General features: G+C 43.3%; 1 protein-coding gene across 7 annotated transcripts in view; it reads left to right on the top strand.

Moving 5' to 3' along the window:
- The window catches only part of LOC139549193 (dedicator of cytokinesis protein 10-like), a 177577-nt gene that overhangs the window by 151362 nt on the left and 11680 nt on the right, over nt 1–14535 (top strand). For 6 of the 7 annotated variants that reach the window (XM_071359390.1, XM_071359389.1, XM_071359394.1 and 3 more), the window contains 7 exons: nt 1274–1489; nt 4263–4320; nt 5247–5345; nt 6220–6326; nt 6527–6649; nt 6749–6862; nt 10399–10545. In XM_071359390.1, coding sequence (XP_071215491.1) covers nt 1274–1489; nt 4263–4320; nt 5247–5345; nt 6220–6326; nt 6527–6649; nt 6749–6862; nt 10399–10545 — 864 coding nt within the window. The remainder of the gene's footprint in view (nt 1–1273; nt 1490–4262; nt 4321–5246; nt 5346–6219; nt 6327–6526; nt 6650–6748; nt 6863–10398; nt 10546–14535) is intronic. The other variant, XM_071359393.1, reaches the window with a different exon arrangement.

Raw genomic sequence — 14535 nt, 5'->3', positions numbered from 1 at the left:
CCTTCCCAACAATGCAAAGAGAAAAAAACTGGAAAAATTGAAAGATAATAACACGAGGAATAAAAACACAATGAGTAACGATAACTTGGCTATATACACTGGGCACTAGTACAGAGTGGATGTGCAGGACTATTAGGTAATTGAGGTAGATACTGTATGTAGATATAGGTAGCGATAAAGTGACTAGGCAACAGGATAGATAATAAACAGTAACAGCAGCGTATGTGATGAGTCAAAAGAGTTCGTGCAGTAGCAGAGAGAACAGTCTATGACTCGCGTGTCTTTGACAATTTTTACCACCTTTCTCTTCCGGCAAAATTAAGGCAGTTATACCATTTAAAAAAACATTACAATACATTCATTACAGCATTCACAACACACTGTCTACCCTCAGGCCCATACTCCACTACCACATATCTACAATGCAAAATCCATGTGCACTTGTGCGTGTTCTCATGTGTGTGTATTCATGTGTCTGTGCCTATGTTTGTGTTACTTCACAGTCCCCGCTGTTCCATAAGGTGTATTTTTACCTGCTTTTTAAATATGATGCTATTGCTTGCATCAGTTACCTGATGTGGAATAGAGTTCCATGTAGCCATTGCTCTATGTAGTACTGTGCACCTCCCATAGTCTGTTCTGGACTTAGGGACTGTGAAGAGACCTCTGGTGGCATGTCTTGTGGGGTATGCATGGGTGTCCGAGCTGTGTGCTAGTATTTTAAACAGACAGCTCGGTACATTCAGCTTCTCAACACCTCTTACAGGAACAAGTAATGACGAAGTCAATCTCTCTTCCACTCTGAGCCATGAGAGACTGACATGCATGTTAGCGCTCCGTGTACTTTTAAGGGCCAGCCGTGCTGCCCTGTTCTGAGCCAACTGCAAATTTCCAAAGTCCCTCTTTGTGGCACCTGACCACACGACTGAACAGTAGTCCAGGTGCGAAATAAACACAGGGCTTGTAGGACCTGCCTTGTTGCATACATGGCAAATAGGATGGCATTTGGGAGTCAGACCTAGTGTTGAGGAAGTGAGTTTGTGATTCCTCTCTTAACTCCCTCTAGTGACTAATAATGTTTGTATATGCTGCGATTGTGCATACTGCCCGTGTTTGATCTGATGTGACGTCATGTACATTGTGTCTGTAACTGAGCCTCACAGAAGCCAAAAACCTTGTTTGTCCTTGTCCTTTGTCCTTGTTTACCACGAAAAGAATAATCAACCTTTTATGAAGTGTGATGTCAGTATGTATGATCCATCCGCACTCCCAGAACACACCGTTCCCTGCCGAGGTGAAAGACTTGACCAAGCGGATCCGCACGGTGCTGATGGCCACGTCCCAGATGAAGGAGCACGAGAAGGACCCGGAGATGCTGGTGGACCTGCAGTACAGCCTGGCCAACTCCTACGCCAGCACGCCTGAGCTCCGGCGCACCTGGCTGGAGAGCATGGCCAAGATACACGTCCGCAACGGAGACCTCTCCGAGGTACAGTAGGACTGGGTTACTGGGATATGTTATAGGTTATGTTATGTGATGTTATGTTATGTTATGTATAGGGTGCAGAGATGTGTACAGTGGGTATCATAAGTAGTCACCCCCCCCCTTTTCACATTTTGTTGCTTTATTTTTTGTCATAATCTACACAAAATACTCCATAATGTGAAAGTGAAAAGTAAATTCTACAAATGTTTACAAATTAAATAACAAAAATATAGGCGTGGCATAAGTATTCACTGAACAAAAAGATAAACGCAGTGTGCAACAATTTCAAAGATTTTACTGAGTTACAGTTCATATAAGGAAATCAGTCAATTTAAATAAATAAATTAGGCCATAGTCTATGGATTTCACATGACTGGGAATACAGATATGCATACACCTGTTGTTCACAGATACCTTAATGATAGGTAGGGGCGTGGATCAGACCACCATTTGCCTCGTGCAGCACGACACATCTCCTTCATATAGAGTTGATCAGGCTGTTGATTGTGGACTGTGGAATGTTGTGCCGCTCCTCTTCAATGGCTATGAGAAGTTGCTGGATATTGGCGGGGACTGGAACACACTGTTGTACACGTTGATCCAGAGCATCCTAAACATGCTCAATGGGTTACATGTTTGGTGAGTATGCAGGCCATGGCAGAGCTGGGACATTTTCAGTGTCCAGGAGTTGTGTACAGATCCTTGAGGTATTATCATGCTGAAACATGAGGTGATGGTAGCAGATGAATGGCACGACAATGGGCCTCAGGATCTCTTCACGGTATATCTGTGCATTCAAATTGCCATCGATAAAATGCAATTGTGTTTGTTGTCCTTAGCTTATGCCTGCCCATATCATAACCCAACCGCCACCATGGGGCACTCTATTCACAATGTTGACATTAGCAAACCGCTTGCCTGCACAACGCCACAACGCCTGCCATCTGTCCGGCACAGTTGAAACTTCTCCAGATAATAAACAGTGAGTAGCAGCAGTGTACAAAACAAATGGGGGGGGTGTCAATGTAATAGTCCGGTGTCCATTTGAGTAATTGTTCAGCAGTCTTACGGCTTGGGGTAGAAGCTGTTAAGGAGCCTTTTGGTCCTAGACATGGTGCTCTGGTAGCGCTTGCCGTGCAGTAGCACAGAAACAGTCTATGACTTGGGTGACCGGAGTCTTTGACAATTTTATGGACTTTCCTCTGACACCGCCTTTTATGTAGGTCCTGGATTGCAGGAAGCTTGGCCCCAGTGATGTACTGGGCCGTACGCACTACCTTCTGTAGCGCCTTACGGTCAGATGCCGAGCAGTTGCCATACCAGGCGGTGATGCACCTGGTCAGGATGCTCTCGATGGTGCAGCTGTAGAACTTTTTGAGGATCTGAGGACCCATGCCAATTCATTTCAGTCTCCTGAGGGGGAAAAGGTTTTGTCGTGCCCTCTTCACAACTGTCTTGGTGTGTTTGGACCATGATAGATTGTTGGTGATGTGGACACCAAGGAACTTGAAACTCTCGACCTGCTCCACTACAGAGGACCAAGTACACACCCCTAAGAGGCCCCAGTGTTGAGGATCAGCATGGCAGATGTGTTGTTGCCTACCCTTACCACCTGGGGCGGCCCGTCAGGAAGTCCAGGATCCAGTTGCAGAGGGAGGTGTTTAGTCCCGTGGTCCTTAGCTTAGTGATTAGCTTTGTGTGCACTATGGTGTTGAACGCTGAGCTGTAGTCAGTGAACAGCATTCCCACATAGGTGTTCCTTTTGTCCAGGTGGGAAAGGGCAGTGTGGTGTGTGATTGAGATTGCGTCATCTGTGGATCTGTTGGGGTGGTATGCGAATTGACTCGGGGGTGAATACTGATCTAATCAAGGAATATTAGTGTCTAATTTTTCATTACTTTTTAAGAAATGTTAGAATTTTTTCCCGTACTTTGACATTAAAGAGTAGTTTGTGTAGATCGTTGCCAATTTTTTAAATAATTAAATCAATTTTAAGCTCTCGTGGAAATTACCACCAGGGACACCTGAAGTCAATATTAAATGAATCATTCTTTATTATCAGCAAGCTGGAGAAACTTAATGCACCATAGTACATGTTAGTCGGGAGCTCCGTCGGGGCAGTCCTGTTAGTTATATACTGCTTACACAGGCAAGTTATATTTGCATGATTTACATGATTCATTATTCATAATTAATTAATCATTCACTTTTGGTTCATGCATGTGACTTCATCTTGAAATTGAGATATCCCTCTTCGTTCTCAATGCAATGTTCTGGGCATACAGCCAAATTGCTTATACTGACAGTGAGGATTCCTCCCAAAGTCACTTGCATGAACCCAGTCAAATTGGTTATTAGAAAAGCACAAACATAACATTTTCCTTCACAGCCCACTTTGTAATACAATAAAATGTTAAGAAATCTAAGTGGGGTAGATACTTATGATACCCACTGTACCAACCCACCTCTGACAACATTGAAACGTTTTTAGGGGGTAATTCAAACTACTTGAGACTGCCACAGTGTTTATAATGCACTTGCCAAGACTAGGGTTGTTACACTGTGATAGTGTTCAGGGGCCATATCAGAGCATCTCAGAGTACGAGTACTGATCTAGAATCATCTCCCCCCTGTCCATGTAATCTTATTAATTGTGATCTCAAAGTTAGAACTGATCCTAGATCAGCGCTCCTACTGTGGGACGCCTAGTTAATGATGTGTTGGTATCTGTGATTAAACTGTTCACCTCTTTTCCTCCTGTTCCTCTGTCCCTCAGGCGGCCATGTGTTACATCCACATCTCCGCCCTGATCGCTGAGTCCCTCAAGAGGAGAGGTGAGCACAGCCCGGTGGGCCGCCAACATGCCAGTGCTGCTGACAAGCTTCTGCAGATGTGTGTGTGTGCGTGCGTCTGCTCTCTAGCGTGTGCGTGTGGAGAACCTCTAACCACTGCTTGTGAGTCTTCTGGCCCCTCTGCCCACCGATTGGCTGGACAGCATGTGTGACATCATCATTCAGCACCGTGTGCATATGGCTACTATAGCCTCTATGCGCAAACATTTGTTTCTAACGCCTTTGTCTGCGCGTGTAGGGGTGGAAATGGTATGAGTGGGTTGATGTGTGTGTGCGTGTGTGTCTGTGCGGGCATGCTTGTGTCCCGTGTGCGGCTGTGTGTATGCATGTATACGCTTGTGGATTTGTTATACACTGTGCATGCTTTTGTGTGTTGGCATATGACTTATTTGGGTGTGAGAAGAGAGGTTAGTCAGAGCTGAGTTTTGTGTGTCACAACCCCACTGTCTGGAAAACAATGACATCGTCCAATCAGCGCACAGAGACCTCTATGTGCTACAGTACTGGCCATCCACTCTTTACTCTCTCGTACACAAACATAGGCTGCGTCCCAAATAGCACCCTATGTTTGTGTATGAGAGGGTAAAGAGTGGATAGGGTGCCATTTGGGACGTAGCCAGCGTCTGCTGCTGTGAGTGCGACTTCCCCTCCTCTCATGTCTAGTATGCACTACTACGACATGGGAACGCGGTGTCTCCATCTGCACGTGTGTGTGCTTGCTAGCCCGCGCTTCACCGTTCCAGAGCATGAGCCGTCATCTCTCGCTCTCGCTTTCCGCCGCCGCTCGCCGTGTGTGGAAAGCATGCCCTGTAAAGCACTGGCTTGTCGTGAAGTGAAAAAAGGTCAAAACAGCAAGTGGAAAGTTAAATTGTGTCGAGTAAACTCCTATATTCCTCCTTATAACGCAGGCTACTGGAAACCTGACAAGGCCAGGATGTCAAGTGTGGTTCCTGAGGAGCCCAATGTCAATAACTGTAGCCCCTTACTAACCCCCCGAGATGGAGAAAGTGAGTGTGCCGACCCTGGGGCCGGCCATGGAACAGGGATGCGTAAAGGGTGGGGGGGATTCAAGCTACGATTACTCCAGAATCAGAACTTTCTTCACCAAGTACATTTACATCTACCAGGAATTTAACGTTGTGAAATGGTGCTGACAGCAATAAACAGAGTATATAGAACGTACACATAATCTACATACAGTATATAATATAGATAGTGAAAACTAGTTTACTTAAAAACACTAGGACCAATCTTTGACTGCATCTAGCAGAATGGAGTCCACATTTTTACAGGTGCACAGTGTAATGTTTTGAAGTCCACTGAAATGGCTTTGCAATACCACTTAGAATGAAGCAATGTATTGGACATGCATTCTAAGTGGTATGCTGAACAAACCCTATGACTCAAAAGACTAACAGAATGGAGTACAGGCAGGTATAATGTTTTGAAGTCCACTGATTTTGAATTTACTATTGAAAGATGTCTGGATGTCTGTGGTCTACCTTGCCTTTTGAGAGATGCCTATATTGATGTCCACCCAAGTTTCACTTGATATGTGTAAAGAAAGCACGTTCACAATGAATGGAGTTACTGCTCTTTGTTTGAGGTTTGTTGATATGGAACACAAGGAATGTTAAGTACCACAGTCTTAGTGTGTGTGTGTGTGTGTTGTGTGTGTGTTGTTTGTGTGTGTGTGTGTGTGTGTGTGTGTGTGTGTGTGTGTGTGTGTGTTAGCGAGAGTGTCTGGTGTATGGGTTCATACCATCGGATGATAACATGCACACAAGCATAAAGAAGAGAGTGACAACATGTTGTTCCTTTGAGCTCTCGCTCCGTGGTGTCCCTCCTTCTCTGATGTCATATCCTGTGTCTAAACCTCAGCGTCGTTCTCCATGGGCTGGGCGGCCTTCCTGTGCATCTCACCAAACGTGAAGGAAGAGGGGGCCATGAAAGAGGACACAGGGACTCAAGATACCCCCTACACCGAGGTACCCTCACCCCTACTGGGTCCAGTACAAAGAATTGTATAGATTTTTCAGCTCAGATTTGGAAGGTCGTTCAATGACAATACAATGCAGAACCTGACAAGAGAAGGATGATATTTGAGATGCGTCCATGTAGTTTCTTGTATAGATTAATCTATCTACTTTTCTTCTTCTCTTGCGCCCTGTACTTCCTGTGTATGTAGGATACTCTAGTGGAGCAGCTGGAGCTGTGTGTGGACTACCTGTGGAAGTCTGAGAGGCACGAGCTCATCGCCGATATCAACAAGCCCGTCATTGCCGTCTTTGAGAAGAGACGAGATTTCAAGGTGACTGGGTGGATCGGACAGGGTTGTTTCTTTACCAGGCCAGAGACACTCGGACAGGGAGGGGATAGTTGTGATTGACATTTTGTGTGTGATCCACAGAGGCTATCGGAGCTGTACTACGACATCCACCGCTCCTACCTGAAGGTGACAGAGGTCGTGAACTCTGAGAAGCGTCTTTTTGGCCGATACTACCGCGTGGCGTTCTATGGACTGGTAAGTGCCATCAGAGCCACGGATGACAATGACAAACACACCTTATAGAAAGGTGTGTGTTTACCATGTTCCTAGCCTGTGTGCCAGTCTGTTTGTGCTATCATACAAACTCCTTGTTACTTATTGTCATGTTTGGCATCGATCTGGATCGCGCACACAGACTGGCACTCAGGCTAGCGTGTACCATCCCTGCTCCGGGATTCAATCCTTCAGGTCTCGGGAGGAGAAATGACGTCACACCGCAATGCTAAACTAGCTTCAACTAGCTTCAACTAGCTTCAACTAGCTTCTACTAGCTTCTACTAGCTTCAACTAGCTTCTACTAGCGTTGACGAGCTTGATAGCCTCCACATCTGCAGCATACATGCTATAGCTATAGCCCTCTGGTACAAACCCAGTCCCATAGGTATTCTCACCGAGTATCTGTCTTTTGTCGCATAACTCCTACATTCAGTAAGCTGGTTGGACTCATCTTAGAAGAGCCTGAATCCTTTAGACATTTAATCTTTGGTGAATGGGGAGAGGGGTGGATCACAACTTGTCTCTAGTCGGTCTCTTTAATTCCTCCATCTGCTCTTTTTCTTTTCTTCCTTTTGGTTTTTCTGTATCAAGATTGCGGTAAGTTTTTGTCTCTCTTTTTGTTTCCTGCCTTCTCTCTTCTCCCTTCACCGGTAGTAACTTCTCTAACCTGTCTTCTAAAATATATGCTGTATACATATTGATATGCTCTTCTATATGATATGTATACCTACCGGGGTTTGGGGTTGATTCTATATCAATTCAGAATAAAGCGGAATGAAAATGTCCCTCATTGAAAAGAAATGAGGAAATGAATAAGGGAATTGGAATGTCAGTTTACTTCCTGAGTTGAAGGAGTTTAAATAGAATTTATCCCAACCCGGATACCTACCCCGATACCCACATCCTATAATCTTCAGTAATATTTTTTCCCTTCAACGATCCCAATCTCTAATCTCTAGCTCCTGTGAACAGATCTTAGAACAGTTGGTGTCAAGATGACATAGCAGCATACATGCAGGCAGGCCAGACCAGGGCCTGTATTCACAAAACATCTCAGAGTAGGACTGATGCTTTTAGGATCTCTTAAGTCATAATGAATTAGAGGGGCGACCTGATCCTAGATCAGCACTTCTACTCTGAGACACTTTATGAATACGTCCCTGGTAATGAATGCTGGAATGGAGGGCTCTTTCTCAATTCATCTCTCCTCGATTCCTCGCATCCCCTCTCCTCGCAGCCTCCTTCTCCAAACCGAGGGTCCGAGTGGAGGGAACTTGGACTAGGGTTTGAATATATTCCCGGGATTTTACAAATGTTCCATCCCTAGAGTAAATCACTTTCTTCCCGGGTATCCCGGTATTTCCTGCCAAAACCGGAAGTGTCATTCAAAAGCACATAAAGCAGGGCCTCCTGAGTGGTGCAGAGGTCTAAGGAACCTCATCGCAGTGCTAGCTGTGCCACTAGAGATCCTGGTTCGAGTCCAGGCTCTGTCTCAGCCGGTCGCCACCGGGAGACCCATGGGGCGGTGCACAATTGGCCCAGCGTCGTCGAGGTTAGGGGAGGGTTTGAACGGCCGGGATGTCCGTTGACACGGTCGCCAGGTGGTACGGTGTTTCCTCCGACACATTGGTGTGGCTGGCTTCCTGGTTAAGTGGGCATTGTGTCAAGAGGCAAGGTCATGTTTCGGAGGATGCGCGGCTCTCAACGTTCGCCTCTCCCGAGTCCGTAAGGGAGTTGCAGACTAACTACCGATTGGATACCACAAAATTGGGGAGAAAGAGGGGACATTTAAAAAAAAAAAAAAAAATGCATATAAAGCATATAAATGGCCTATATCTGTTTCTTATTAGAGCTTTGATTGAAAATTCAAGCCTGATGCTGGATAACGGCACAATCATTTGAGCTTTTTTGGGCTAGGGCTCATAAAATGTATTTAATGTATGAGCCCTAGCCCAAACAAGCCCAAATGATTGTGCTGTTACCCAATACATATATGATATATAGGCTACTTACACACAACAACAAAAACATGAAATCCCATAGATGTAGCTACCAATATGCTCTCTTGGGTAAATAAATGAAACTAGCTCCAGTAGGCAAATATTTTTGCGTGTGAACTGTATTACTGTACTGTATTGTATTATTGGACTGGAATTACACATCTCGTTCAAACCATGATAAAGCTGAGAGAACACGTGATTCTGGTGCCGTGAATTTGGTTTGGGTAAAATGAACATTTTTGTTTTATTCTATAAAATACTGACAACATTTCTCCCAAATTCCAAATAAAAATATTGTCATTTAGAGCATTTATTTGCAGAAAATGACAAAAAAAGATGCAGTGTTGTCAGACCTCGAATAATACAAAGAAAATAAGTTCATATTCATTTTTAAACAACACAATACTAATGGTTTAACTTAGGAAGAGTTCAGAAATCAATATTTGGTGGAATAACCCTGATTGTCAATCACAGCTTTCATGCGTCTTGGCGTGCTCTCCACCAGTCTTTCACATTGATGTTGAGTGACTTTATGCCATTCCTGTTATTTTGACCAGTTGTCATTTTCTGCAAATAAATGCTCTAAATGACAATATTTTTATTTGGGATTTGGGAGAAATGTTGTCAGTAGTTTATAGAATAAAACAAACATTTTCATTTTACCCAAACACATACCTATAAATAGTAAAACCAGAGAAACTGATCATTTTGCAGTGGTCTCTTAATTTGTTCCAGAGCTGTATATCAATCTTGAACCGGATTATCTATTTTGGATGCAATTTGAATGGAATTGATGAGCGAGAGGGGAAGACTGCTCCATTTCACGTCATGCTGTTGATATAAATCATTTATTGTAATTTACCGGTTTTTCGCTGTTATTTATCCCGGGAAAAGGGAGTGGTTTTGGGCGGTAAATCTCAGTAACCGGGTTCCCACCATTCAACCCTACCTTGGACCTTTTCCTCCGCTACGGTTGAGAAAGAGACGAGGACATAGGATGCAAGGAATCGAAGAAAGACTCATTGAGACAGAGCCACGGAGTTGATTCTTAAGGAAAGAGCACACTGTCCGAAAATAATCCTCATTGCCCTTTGACTCAACGGTGCTTTGAGAATGACCTCTGACATCTGAATGGCCTCTGTTTCATCCAGAACATAACATTACAATTTTGCCAGTGCCTTTTATGATTACGAATGTGTTCTAACAAGCTGACCTGACACTAAGAAACACATGACTAGACTGATAGGGAAGCGCACTAAACCACTAGGGGGTGATGTGAGCCTAGATTTTCCAGCTAAGGATTATTCATATTCAGCTAAGGGATGGAAACAGAAATCTATGGGCCACAGTTGTAAACAATACACGCACATATACATACTCTTCAAAGTATTGAAGCAGGCATTGCATTTTACAGTTTGGTCATATAACAGAAGTTCTTATTCAGAGTGACTTAGTCAGAAACACACACACACACACACACACAGGTGGTTGGGTAACATGGTGTTTCTGTAACAGGGTTTCTTTGAGGAGGAGGAGAGTAAAGAGTTCATCTATAAGGAGCCCAAGCTGACAGGGCTGTCCGAGATCTCCCAGAGGCTCCTCAAACTCTACTCGGACAAGTTTGGGGCCGACAACGTCAAGATGATCCAGGACTCCAACAAGGTCAGTCTACTACCTCCCCCCAGCTTCCAAACACTGTCACATCTATATGTTTCATATACAGTATTATTGAAAGTGTATCGGGCCTCTTTAGTCCTTGCCTCTGTGACTTTCATAGAAAGAATGCTGTCAAAATGTTGTAAATGAATTAATGTACTGCTACATTTGGGCAGCAATCTTTCTCCATAGAAAAGCAGCCAGTGAAGTAGTGATTCATTTAGACCATGGGTCTCCAACAGGTCTCTTGCGCGCCAAACAATTCTAAAAGTATATGCAATTTTCACGTGTTCCATCGCAAACTGCCATAAACAAATCTCACAAGTATCAGACACCGCAATCTCCCAGCTGCTATGTAATCAACGCAACTTGACATTATTCCACCCCTCGTTAGCCACTATTGGCTTAAGAAGCCAAACCTAACACAATATCTGCTAATTAATTTCCAGCAATATTGCCCCAGTCTGTCCGTGTGGTGCGCGCGTTTGTCTATCTCTCATTGTATAGGCAGTTGATGTGATAACCCTTTAAATTAAATGTTAACTGCAAGGTAGGTTTACCTGGCAGAAGTATATAATTTGTATCTTTTATTTGTTATTTGCTAACTTTTCTATGAAATGAGCATCGGCAGCATCGCTGGACCGGCACATTAGACTGCACATTAGACTGCACATTCCTCACTCGCTAGATGCGCAATTAAAGGGCCAGATGTGCAATTAATGGAGCATTACAGTCAAAAATCTAAATTCTTCCAGACATATACACATCAGCAACCACAGCTAGGAAAGTCACTGCAACCCTGAACAAAGAGTTGCAGTCAGTTTTAAAAAAGGTGGCCAGTAATAAACTGGTCCTGAACATCTCTAAAAAATAATAGCATTGTATTTGGTACAAAGTTGAGGAGACTAAATGACTTGGTGTTACCTTAGATTGTAAATGATCATGGTCAAAACATATACTGTAGATTCAATGGTTGTAAAGATCCGTGGTAAAGAGATGTTTTGCTTTTTTGACACCACGCTCCACAAAGCAAGTCCTGCAGGCTTTAGTTGAATCTTATCTGGATTATTGTCCAGTCATATGATTCAGAGTGTTTTTTAAAGTGAAATAAAATAATGAAAATGGTAGAATAGAAAATCAATCAGAAATAGCACTATATACATCATAACTGTAGCAGTGATTTAATAAATAATTGTCCAGAATAAAGACTGTTGAGGGGGTGGGGGGGAATGACCATTGAGGTGGTGCGGGGACCGAGTGAAATAAAAAACAATTATATATTATTATATGGTCAAGACCTGCAAAGAAGGACCTAGTTAAGCTGCAGCTGGCCCAGGACAGAACGGCACGTTTTGCTCTTCATTGTAATCAGAGGGCTGATATCAATACTGTGCATGCCAGTCTCTCTTGGCTAACAGTTGAGGAATGACTGACTTCGTCACTTCTTTTTATAAGAAACAGGAATTGTTTGCATAGTCAACTTACACACTGACACACACACTTACCCCACCAGACATGGCACCAGCGGTCTTTTCACAGTCTCCAGAACCTGTTTTCAAAACACGAATAAAGCAACACCTATGTAGGATCTTAATTTGAGGCAATTCGCTACAGCAGGATAATAATCCTGCAGCAACAGGAGATGTCAATTATTGTGTGTTTTATCTTTTTTTTTTTTTTATGTGTAGGGGTTGATACATTTTTTCATTAGGTCAAATCAAGTCTGAAATGTTCAAGTGGAAATGACAAACTTCAAATACACTACAAATGTGCATTTTCAGTGGTGCACGAAAATTCCTGCAACAACAGGATGATCAAATTAAGATACGACATCTGTATGTACTGACATGTATGTGTAACTGATAGATGCATACTGTACATACAGTGAGGGAAAAAAGTATTTGATCCCCTGCTGATTTTCTATGTTTGCCCACTGACAAAGAAATGATCAGTCTATAATTTTAATGGTAGCTTTATTTGAACAGTGAGAGACAGAATAACAACAAAAAAATCCAGAAAAACACATGTCAAAAATGTTATAAAATGATTTGCATTTTAATGAGGGAAATAAGTATTTGACCCCCTCTCAATCAGAAAGATTTCTCGCTCCCAGGTGTCATTTATACAGGTAACGAGCTGAGATTAGGAGCACAGTCTTAAAGGGAGTGCTCCTAATCTTAGTTTGTTACCTGTATAAAAGACACCTGTCCACAGAAGCAATCAATCAATCAGATTCCAAACTCTCCACCATGGCCAAGACCAAAGAGCTCTCCAATGATGTCAGGGACAAGATTATAGACCTACACAAGGCTGGAATGGGCTACAAGACCATCGCCAAGCAGCTTGGTGAGAAGGTGACAACAGTTGGTGCGATTATTCGCAAATGGAAGAAACACAAAAGAACTGTCAATCTCCCTTGGCCTGGGGCTCCATGCAAGATCTCACCTCGTGGAGTTGCAATGATCATGAGAACGGTGAGGAATCAGCCCAGAACTACACGGGAGGATCTTGTCAATGATCTCAAGGCAGCTGGGACCATAGTCACCAAGAAAACAATTGGTAACACACTACGCCGTGAAGGACTGAAATCCTGCAGCGCCCGCAAGGTCTCCCTGCTCAAGAAAGCACATATATATGCCCGTCTGAAGTTTGCCAATGAACATCTGAATGATTCAGAGGACAACTGGGTGAAAATGTTGTGGTCAGATGAGACCAAAATGGAGCTCTTTGGCATCAACTCAACTCGCCGTGTTTGGAGGAGGAGGAATGCTGCCTATGACCCCAAGAACACCATCCCCACCGTCAAACATGGAGGTGGAAACATTATGCTTTGAGGGTGTTTTTCTGCTTAGGGAACAGGACAACTTCACCACATCAAAGGGACGATGGACGGGGCCATGTACCATCAAATCTTGGGTGAGAACCTCCTTCCCTCAGCCAGGGCATTGAAAATGGGTCGTGGATGGGTATTCCAGCATGACAATGACCCAAAACACATGGCCAAGGCAACAAAGGAGTGGCTCAAGAAGAAGCACATTAAGGTCCTGGAGTGGCCTAGCCAGTCTCCAGACCTTAATCCCATAGAAAATCTGTGGAGGGAGCTGAAGGTTCGAGTTGCCAAACGTCAGCCTCGAAACCTTAATGACTTGGAGAAGATCTGCAAAGAGGAGTGGGACAAAATCCCTCCTGAGATGTGTGCAAACCTGGTGGCCAACTACAAGAAACGTCTGACCTCTGTGATTGCCAACAAGTGTTTTTCCACCAAGTACTAAGTCATGTTTTGCAGAGGGGTCAAATACTTATTTCCCTCATTAAAATGCAAATCAATTTATAACATTTTTGACATGCGTTTTTCTGGATTTTTTTGTTGTTATTCTGTCTCTCACTGTTCAAATAAACCTACCATTAAAATTATAGACTGATCATTTCTTTGTCAGTGGGCAAACGTACAAAATCAGCAGGGGATCAAATACTTTTTTCCCTCACTGTACACACACACACTACATGTTAATGTATTTAAATTGTAAAGTATTTTGTCTGTAATGTCTTTTTCGTTATGTGTCGGACCCCAGTAAGACTAGCTGTCTCTATTGGCGTCGGCTAATGGAGATCCTAATAAAATCTAAATATACACTCCATCGTTCACCATATATCAGTGCATTCGGGAAGTATTCAGACCTCTTGACTTTTTCCACATTTTCTTACATTACAGCCTTATTCTAAAATGTATTAAATCGTTTTTCCCCCCTCATCAATCTACAGACAATACCCCATAACGGCAAAGCAAAAACAGGATTAGAGATTTTTTTGGCAAATTTATAACAAATAAATATTTGATATATCACATTTACATAAGTATTCAGACTCTTTACTCAGTACTTTGTTGAAGCACCTTTGGCAGCGATTACAGACAGTAGGCAGTAGCCTTGCATGCCAGGCTTCAAGGTAGAGCAAGAATACAGCTGACTGACTACGCAAGACTGACTATGAGACTGA

This window comes from Salvelinus alpinus, chromosome 22 (assembly GCF_045679555.1).
Source record: "Salvelinus alpinus chromosome 22, SLU_Salpinus.1, whole genome shotgun sequence".
Lineage (NCBI taxonomy): Eukaryota > Metazoa > Chordata > Actinopteri > Salmoniformes > Salmonidae > Salvelinus > Salvelinus alpinus.
Note: the sequence above shows the minus strand (reverse complement) of the source record. Positions and strands in the feature narration are given on the sequence as shown.